The sequence below is a fragment of the Charadrius vociferus genome, unplaced genomic scaffold, assembly GCF_000708025.1.
Source record: "Charadrius vociferus isolate BGI_N301 unplaced genomic scaffold, ASM70802v2 scaffold455, whole genome shotgun sequence".
Classification (NCBI taxonomy): Eukaryota; Metazoa; Chordata; class Aves; order Charadriiformes; family Charadriidae; genus Charadrius; species Charadrius vociferus.
In genome coordinates, this window is record NW_009648550.1 from 387590 (window position 1) to 397880 (window position 10291).

Below are 10291 nucleotides of genomic sequence, written 5' to 3' on the forward strand. Positions count from 1 at the left end.
GGCAACCTTCTGCAAAGCCTTCTTTTGTGGAAGATATACCTGTTGTTACATATAATTTAGAAATGTCTCTCCCTGTTTCATGGGACAGGCACAAGACTGAACTTAGGTTCCCTGTTGATTTGAAAAATCCAGGCAACCAAAGCAGTCAAGGCTTTTTCTCTACCGCGCACCAGATTCAAGAGCATTTCTGTGCTCACACATACCTTAACATGCTGTGTCCGCTGAAGCAATCTGCGGTAAAGATTCCTTGTTTTCTCGTACTCTTCTTGCTCAATTTCAAAGTCAATGTACGATTTCCAAAGAACCTGCAAAAGAGATGTCTCTCACTACGTTCATAGCACACTGAGATAATGAAAAGAAACAAAAATTAAAAAAAAAAAAAAAAAAAGAGGACGAGCGCGGATAAATGTGAAATTTCTCTGAAAAAAGTTTCAGAGATCTGCGTATTTATTGACATTACAAGCTAGGATTAAGACTAGCAATATTAAATCTTGTCCACATAATCCATTTAGCTTACTCCTGTAAGCATGTTTCTCCTGCCATGTGTTACCGTGAGTTGTATAGTCCTGCCTACTCTGCTAAGAAACAGATGCTAAATTAATGAGACACAGGCTAAGCCACTATGTAAAGTAGTTCTGTTCAAGCTGGTAGATTATTGACATTTTAATTAGCCACACCGTGTAATAAATACCTTAAAATCGTGCCAACTGTAAAGTTCATCCACCCCCTTACCTCTGGCATGTCTAGCCGGGGCTGGCCAATAGCCAACTCATATATGGCACGGGCTCTATCAATATCGCCAAGGATGGTCTCTAGTTCAGCAAATTTAATCCATGACGTGCAGTTTTCCGGTGCAAACTCCAGGAATTTTTCATACAGCTTTCGGCAACGATCAAATTCTCGCAATTGTAACTCCAATTCAATATAACCTTTAAACAGTTTGTTTTTTGGACATTTACCTATGGATGTCCCCTGTTAAGCAAAAAAAACCAAAAACCACTTAAAGATCTTGCAAGGAAAGAAACCCACCCTGTTTTCTAAGCATCTGTTTACTCTCCATTATTTGAACTAAAATTCATTTTTGAGCAGAGTTTGCTTTTTAAGACTCTGGTCAGAGCCAGTATGAAATCCAACCAATGTGTGTGCAAAATGAGTGTGCATCCATAAACACCAACAAAAAGACTGAAAGCAGAAAACCTTCTAACTTGTTACACTTTTACATAACATGGATTCCCCACAAAGTACGAGTTGAAACTCACCCTGGCTCATCAAATGAACACTTCATCTTGCATCAAAAGCTGAAGAAAGCATAGTACCAGTCTGTACCAGTCTTCCAGGCAAGCAGTTTCCAAGTATCTTATAAAAAAAATTATATCAAGAGAAACTGTCTCCTGGACCATCACTGCTATTCATCATTGCACGAGTTAAGAACGGGAACATCTGAGACAGGTATGTAGTGAGCTTCACTCTTGGAGTCACTTCTGTAGACAACTATTATTTATTAAGGACTGCAGCCTCTGTTCCTTCAAGCTCATGTGAATTAAGTTATTTGAGATCAAACTCTCGTACTGCAATTCTCCTGCACAACTTTCCTACACATTGATTATCTTGGTACTTATTAAAAATGGAGGAAACCACCACCTGGGAACATCAATTTGGTCACCATTACAGCTCTCCAGCTGTACAAATGCCTTTTCTATTTCAAAATATGCTCAGTTCTTCCCCACACACCCCTCACTGCTATTTTCTGAAGCAGCATAGGCTCCAGCTGACCTCCTGTCTCCAAGTCCCAGCATCTCTCAGAGCCTGGGAAAGCAAAGAATCCACACACCATCTGGAGCCAGTGAAAATGAAGCAGAGCAAGGTGTTGCCTGCATGCTGATGAGAGCTTCAGCATCAGGAGCGGGACCAGCTCTTCTGCATGACCCTCACCTCAGCAAAGGAGCATGGCTTCTTGCCAAAGAGGAGGTTCAAAGTCAACTTGTTGCAAAAGATAAAAAAGAAGGAAACTGCTTGCCAAATCTAGGTCCAGTCCCGTCCTGGATCAAAGTAAAACAGAACCAATTTTTCTCTTCAGTTTCAGTGGCCAGTCCGGCCCAAATCACGACAAGTCCAGAAAAGTATTATGGCTGCAGCAGCAAAATCTGGTCTCCAAAATAAGAAAAGGGCGACCTACTAAAAAAGTCTGTCCAAGAAATTAAACAACAGTAGGGAAAATGACCAACAAAATAGAAGCCTAAAAGAAACTGAGGAAACTTTATATTTCCAGACCGGCCAAAGCAGTCTTTCCAAAATCTCCTATAAAAATACCCCTAAAAAAACAGAAGGCCAGAAGCAAGGTGCTGACCGGTGACTACGGTAATGTTGAGCACTGACATCTTAAGCCAAGCTAGAACAAGAGCACACTTCAGGACAGATGGTTGTCTTCTCCTGCAGGGAGACAGTAACAGTCTCAAAGGGGACTTAGCCCCTCTTGTTTTTCTGGTCATGGACAGACTTGGTCCAGTGTCAGCTACAGAAGGCCATTCGTGTTTATGCTCTTATCACTGCTGTGCCATGGGTTTTATGGAAATCCCATCAGTTTCCTCGTTAAAGTCAAACCACCTCAACGATTACCAACATCAGCTTTCTCTCCAAATTCCTAATGCTATCACTGATCTTATTTAGAAAATCTTGAACTGAAGAGAATGAAAGTTTTTTAATTTCAAAAGGTTTTGCTGCCAAAACGTACTCCACTGCTCTCTGACATGCTGACATTCACATAGTCAACTCCACACAGAAGCTCCTGAGCCTGCCCAAAGTCCCCATGATTGCTTCTCTCTGCAACCTGGTAGCTGGGACTCAAACACTCTATTCAGCAAGTCTTAGTTTCTGAAACCTCCTATTTATTGAAAATGTTTTTTAAAACACTATTGTTAGTACAAGTACCATTTAAACAAATCAGCAGCAGTTAAAAATTTCTAAGTGCGCTAAGCTGATTTGGGTACTCCTGCATTCAGATGTGTGTTTTGTCAGCTGAAATGAGAAAGCTACATTCATTTCTGCCCATGGCTAATTCATCATATCAAGCTACGCTTCTTTTTAAATCGTACATGACAGTAAATACTGGTCCCTGCAGACTTCTCAGATGCTTTATTTAAGTGGATTAAACCAGTAATTTATAAAGGACAATTTAAGATCTTTTAATGCCATTCCCTTGTTACTATTAGTTAGTAAAGTCAATTAGGGAATTAACAAAAGCTTACCAAAGCTCTTCTGGCAAGTGGAAGATTTTTCTGGCGTATTTCAAATTGTGCATACAGCAACCATATTTTGGCAAACGTAAACTGAAAGAAAAAGAACAATGTGATGCTTGGGTTGGAAGCTTAGTAAATAACACTGCATATGTTCTTTAAAAAAATAATCACACTGTCTATACAAGATGTTACTGATACTGCAGTTAATTGCATTTGACCTCAAGTGTTGTCCTACTGAAAAACTGATTAGCAAAATATCAGCTATCACTGAATCAATTAATAGCTAATCAACTCTTAGTAATTGCAAATTAATTCTAATCTACACAACAGATAATCAGATGACGTGATTAATGACAAACTAGAAAAGAAAGTACATGAACTAAGATTTCTTGACATTCCAAGGCAATGCTGATTGTTTTAAGGGTTTTGCAACGCAGATATTTTAGTTAAAACTCACTGGCAAAAAAAACCCCACAAAACCAAAAAATCAGTCTTGAAGACCGATTGTAATGGGGAATACACACCTGAAAGATGGTTTACCAAATGCACCTCCCTCAGCTGGGACTGTGCAGACAATTAGAAACAGTTGCTACAAAAGGCAGTAACCCCACATAAAATAGAGTGACAAATATTCTGCAGAGACTACAAGCACTATAAAAGGAGCAACCTGAAGAAGAAAAAAACAAGTAAGTAACAAAGAGACAGACTTTCTTCCCTACTGTTTGATAGTACTAGACTATCATCTGACTACATGTTATTTCAGCTTCTTAGAGTATACTTAGTGATCTGAAAATGTTGGAGAAACCTTTGAATCACATCTGTATGAGGAAATTTCACATGCTATTTCTCGTAATGCAGATTACAGACATCTAACACCTTAGCTTAAAAAAAAGACACTATCAATTCTAGAAGATGGATGTTATAAGAAACTAGAAGGGATGTTTAAAGTCATAAGCAGAGTCTTCACAAATGTGCTGGTAGTCATTTGGAGCTACTTACACACCTGAACCTTGGAGAGGGAGAGAAAACTAAAGGATCTTATATTGGAAACTTTTAATTCAAGACTCAATACAAATTGCTAGAGGAGCCATACCTTCTTGTGGGGAATGAGCTCGATACAAGCCTGATACACTTGTCTGGTTCGTTCTCCATCCTGTAAAAACAGCCAAAATTAAATACTCTGTTCCCTGCTAAGATTACACTGTATTTTGATTTGTGCAACAACTGCAGAACAGTATTTTTAAGTCAAGTTAACTAGAATCATGTACACTTCAGATATAAAAGTACTTATTGTGTACAATTCAAAGATGGTAACTTCTGAGAATCAGTAAGAGTCATCTTTTGAAAACAAGATTCAACACTAAGTATTAGACTATAAAACCAGGCACGTCCCCATTGGGGGGGAAAAAGAAGGGTGGTTTTTTCCTTTTAAGACACTGAATAGGTATACTGCAACACAATTTCATGAAATAAAGAGCAGCTATAACATTACATGACTGATAACAGAAAAATACTTACACAGCCTTGAAAGGCCACTACAGCAAGAATTTGACTGCTTCACAGAACAACTTTACAAATAGTTTTGCTAAATACAAAACTATTCTGCAAGTTCAGGTAACAGCCTGGAACAGGCAATTCACATGGGGCAGAAAGACCTACTTCTGCTTTTATTATCAGTGTGTTTCCAAATAAATAGGGGTGAAATGGAAGTATTTTTCCCCTGTGCATAGGAGGGGAAAAAAACCCCCATACTTAAATAGCAAATCCTGTAGCTGGTTAGACAAAACAAGCAAGCTATAGTATTTTTAGTTCTCTTATTAAAGTATCTGTAGCTATTTAATATAAAGAAAATACATGGGAAGGAAAGAAAAAAAAAACTGATTTCCTACTACTTGACTTTGCCTCCAGCTCTTCATATAATGCATAGTTAATCCAAAGATAGATGTATCTCTTCCAGTGTCTTTTCTCTTGAATTGGGGGAACATTGGCGATGGCTCTTTCGTACACTTCTCGTACAGTCTCAGCATCTGTGTCACTTTCAACTAACCTCAGGTAGTCAAACCATGCATCATAATTATGTGGATTTGCCTTCCAGAAAGATGGGAGCAGAGAAATGGGAAAGAAACTTCAGTAACTACAAATAACAGACCCTATTCCTTTACTTACAGTTTTTATTCAGAATTTCTCCTTTAAAGTAGATCATTAGAATATTCATGAAAAGCACTGGTCTCGGGTAGGCTTAAGCTAGAGCTTTTGGGTTAAAGGGCATTTATTTCTTCATTTTTATTTTACCTACAAACATTCTTTAAGTGAAGAAGGGAAGAGGAAATGATGACATGCCGTATTCAGTGAAGAGTAGGCAGGTGTGACACACCTGCTTTCTCACAAAAAGGTGAGGTGTCCTGTCATACCGGTGAAGTGTCCTATAACAGCTACTGCATAACAGAAGCGAAGCTAATTACAAGCTAAACTGCATTGTCCTCTTAGATGACTGTGAAGGGTACCGAGCTCCGAGTTGAATCAAAAACTTAGACTCCAGAATCTACATCAAAATGCAGAAACAAAAAAATAAGTGAATACAAGTATCGTTCTCCCCCGTGGATGGAATCCTGCCTCCAAAAAGAATAGTGTTGTCTTGGTATTTTCTTGGACTGAGTATCAGGGGTAATATAAAACTTATCAGCCTTCATATCACGAGACACTCGCACCTTAAGCAGTAGCTGGATGAATGATGAGCCCAGGGAGTATTTGTAATACGTACCTTCACTTCCTCTTCATACTGGAATCTCCTCTTGCTGACAATGATGTCTTCAATTCCCCTTCTGTCTCCAAACTTTTTCTCAAAGATGGTGTAATTCTTGAAGAGATTTTGGGCCTCCTGTTTTGGAATTCTATCCAAGGCGTACTTGTAGATCACCCTTACTCTTTCAAACTGAAAACATCAAATATCACTTCAGTAATATTTACAGAGCGGCTTCTGTCCTCCCCCACAATTTCTCAGTAAGCTTTTGGCAATATTTAATATAATGCAGAATCATAGCATATCTCAATGTAAATGACTGCTTTAGGACAGGACTAACACAGATCTCCCTGAAGAGTAAACTTTGGGGGGGAAAATCTGTAAATACCAAACCCCACCATCTCTTATTCATTTACAGGTCTGGAACATTTGAAGTATTTTTAAGAGGCCATAGTTTTGGGGTCACAGAACATTTTCAATTGCTTAATGGACTGGGCCCTTTAAAGAGACTGTTTGGGAAAAACAAGCTAATTCAGTCTTTATCATGCCTTATAAATCTGAGGATATGTATTTGACCCCATGATGCCACTCTCAGGCTTGGCAGATTTGGTGCCCACCTTTCTTAGAATGTTATTTCCTTGATGTCACCAAAAGGCAAACAGAAGCTAGAAAGAGAAGCTAAGCAAAAAATTGTCTCCTTAATTAACTCAGACTACACTATCTCATACAGTGCTGAAAAACACAAGCATTGCAGCGAATGTTAGGGGACTCTGAGTTTGATATTCAAGAAGAAATCTTGTGGGGGCAGTTGGTATTAGAGCGATGCATTATCAACAAGGTCTTACTTCTTTCTGGTTCTCCTCAAACTTTGCAAAAGCCACATATAAGTGCTCGTCCATATGCTCTTCTCCGAAGAACTCCACTGCCCTCTCGTATACTTTCCTTGCATGAGCAAAATAACTGTGCTTCTCTTCAAAGCGGGCATACTTGATCCAGTTCTTAACGTCAGGATGAACAATAACAAGTAGAGCTATGTTAAAGAAACAGTGGTGGTTGAATTGGATATTTCGAATTGCATTCTTCCCAGTGACTACAGGGCCATGGAATACATAAAACAACTCCCAAGGATGGCATATGCAAAAAATGCAGCTGAGAAGAAGACACAAAACAGATCTAAGTATGCAAAGGCTTTGCGCCTTCCTGAGAACTTAAAGAAAATTTTAAAAGGGATAAAAACCAGGCAAGGCTCAGAAAGAAGTTTGAGGAGGAGAACTCTGGTGGAAAAAAAAAAAACAAACAACAAACAAACCTGCAAAAAAGCTGGAAGCATCATGAGTGCTGTTAAATCTGCACTATTGTGATAGGATGTACATTCACTTAACTGAATTTGGAGGCATATACTAAATGCGCTTTTAATACCTGCCACTGGCTCTCAGCATGCAGGCTTACTCCCAACACACCACAGTAAAAAGGAGCGCAGGGACATAGCTGGAGATTGAATAGATAAGAAAGAAGTGAAGAATACAGGCCTAAAGTTGGGCAGGTGTTGCAATATATTAAAAAGGATATATCTCTCATAAATGGTACGAGCCCTGTCCACCTCCTTGTATCTCAGCTCAAAGTTAATGTAGGAATGCCAAGCTTGCTCTTCTGGTTGCCACTCCATCCAACGTTCAAACACCTGACGTGATCCAGCAACATTCCCCAACATTTCTTCCATGTAAGTATACTTATACCTGAGAAAACAATATCAAGTTTTTATAAACACATAGTAAACACATAAATGACAAGATTTTTTTGAGTGCTTAATAAGAGTATTACTGAGATTTCTTCACCTATTCCCGACTTGCACCCCAGAAATGCCTACAGATACTGTTGTGATTGGCGGCAAGCAGGCATTCAAACACCATACTGTTCCAATACTCTTGCCACTTGAAAAGTACAAAACCTTTCCAAAACTTAAGCCTTCCTCTTTTTTTCAGACTAGCCTAAAGACTCGGAGAAACAGAAAACGATGCACTTTTGCACGACAGCAAAATAGAAAAATGATATTTGGGGGTAGAAGCAATGCCCTGCTCTCTGTACACATACCAGAACTGGTTCACCCTGGGAAGGGTGGTAATGGCTCGATCCCAAATGTTTCGTGCATGATTAACCTGGCGGTTCTTCATTTCCATTTCTGCATATTTCAGCCAGAGTGTGACATTTCTGTAGTCCACATCTAAAGCACGCTCGTAAATGGAACGGGCTCTGGAAAGCAAAGATAAGTAAGTTGTGTATATAAGGTGCCTTCAAGACTTTGATGGCGTTTGTCTACATGCATCTTAAAAGGTTTATAAGAGACGTCTGCATCATAATTACCTCTGTATTTCTTTTAGGCTTTCCTCCCATTGTGCGTACTTTATCCAGTTACTTATAACAGTCCTGTTTTTTCTTATGTTATCTTCAAAAGTCTAGGGAGAAAATTATTTCTGTAAGTAAGAAATTTCTGTGCAGACCAATCTTGTTATAAACGGCTTATGGAATATTACCATTACTGGAATGAATTCCAAATGTCTTACACCCATGCAGATGTAGTAACAAATCATACTCAATACAAAATTGCATATCAATACAAAATTGCATAACAGACAAGCTAGAAGTGTCGTTCATCCTACAGAGTAGGACTAAACTCAAGTTCCTGCAATCTGACACCTGAAATACTGATGGAATAATAACTGACAGCACCAAAATCTTGCGTTTTTTTAATCTCCTGCTTAGTGTTTCAATAGCAATATTACCTGAACAGATGGAATCCAGTGATTGCAGGCAACTCTGAATACACATGGATGCACCAGCATGAGTTTATTCACTTTGACCTGCTCTAAACTCTTCTTCAAAGCAAGACGCCTTATTCTTATTCCTGGATTTAATATGGCAGCATCAAATGTGCGAGACAAATTTCACTGCTCAGTGCCACGGTGAGGGCTTCTTCAGCCTTGTGCTTGGCTGTTGTCAGGATCAATGCTTTTGATATTTAACGTGTGGCTAAACACGATTTATCAGAGTTAACATGGTGGCTTGTTATTGCCGTTCATATGACAGATGAAAAAAGATAACATGAAAAATTGTTTTTGCAGTGCTGTGGTGTTGATCATCTGACTCCAGTTGCTCGGCATGTGCCCAAGTGAGGTACACCAGCATCCAGCACAGTAAAGCCCAAAGTCATCATGAGGAGTCCTAGCCACTATGGTAAGGAGGGAAATGGAAAACCCACTCAGGGCTGAGTACAGGGATGCCGTGGTGTTGCAGAACAAAACTGTAGATAAGTTTGCACAAGCAAAGCAATTTTTTTTTTTTCTTTAAGCAAAGAAGAAAAAATTATACCCGAAATGTCACACGCAAAATGGTCAAGTTCCAAGACAATCATCAAACATAACCATGAGTAGTGTAGAAAGTTGTGTTCTAAAGTGTGCCAAATAATATTGTAATTGTAAAGAACAGAAATATCACTTGCAAACACACTCTGTCTTTTTTAAACACTTGAGGTGGAAAAACCACCAGCATTACTGTAAAGCTTGCTAATGTTCTGCCATGCTGACTGGCCAGGTGATGAAGAAACTACATATAAAGAATGTATGTAATTACCCTTGCAGCGTTCTGAACATATTGAACATGGTCACACATGATACGTTGTTTAACACAAAATCTGGTAGTACACAACATATGTTTAATAGACAGTTTGTGCATGACAGTAACATTTTCTATGGAAATGTTAGCGGGTTTTATGAATTGCTATTCATCTGGAAAATCCGTAAGTAATACAGACTACACCCTGTTTAAGTGGAAAAAAAAAAAAAGTAAAATGACAAGCATCACGATCAGGATTTTTTTTTGCCTTTACCTTCCTTTTCCGGAGTTTATAGTCATTTAGCTCTTCAACATCTGTGATCTTCTGTTGAGGTGGTGGTGGAAGAAGCTCAAGTTCTCTCTCTTTTGCTTCTCTTAAAAGCTGCTCTGCTGTGATCTGAACTTCCGCGGGTGCTTTATTTTTCACCTGTGAAGTAAGGGGGCTTGATTGACATTTTCCCCTTCTAACGCAAGACTGAAAAATCCCCTCAGGACTAACTTACTCCGTTGGCTTATTACGTTCACAATTCACCAAAAAAGGACCCGGAGTCACCCCCACACACACCCCCCGAGACCGAGAGGGCCCTTATCACCAGCGCTAGCCCGGGGTGAGAGGAGAGGCAAAACTTCCCGAGGCCGCGGGGAGCGCCGCTGTCCCGGCCGGGCGGGGAGCCGCGGGGCCCGGCCTCTCCGGAGCGCCCGGCGC

General features: G+C 39.5%; 1 protein-coding gene across 1 annotated transcript in view; it reads right to left on the reverse strand.

Moving 5' to 3' along the window:
* The window catches only part of CRNKL1 (crooked neck pre-mRNA splicing factor 1), an 11405-nt gene extending 1393 nt beyond the window's left edge, over nt 1–10012 (reverse strand). Inside the window, exons 1-11 of the mRNA XM_009885991.1 lie at nt 9860–10012; nt 8338–8429; nt 8068–8226; nt 7546–7712; nt 6822–7000; nt 5998–6168; nt 5126–5324; nt 4330–4382; nt 3246–3326; nt 733–972; nt 204–305 (exon numbers count right to left, since the gene is read on the reverse strand). Of these exons, the coding sequence (XP_009884293.1) occupies nt 204–305; nt 733–972; nt 3246–3326; nt 4330–4382; nt 5126–5324; nt 5998–6168; nt 6822–7000; nt 7546–7712; nt 8068–8153 (1278 nt within the window). The 5' untranslated portion in view covers nt 8154–8226; nt 8338–8429; nt 9860–10012. The remainder of the gene's footprint in view (nt 1–203; nt 306–732; nt 973–3245; nt 3327–4329; nt 4383–5125; nt 5325–5997; nt 6169–6821; nt 7001–7545; nt 7713–8067; nt 8227–8337; nt 8430–9859) is intronic.
* Nucleotides 10013–10291: the final 279 nt, after the last annotated feature.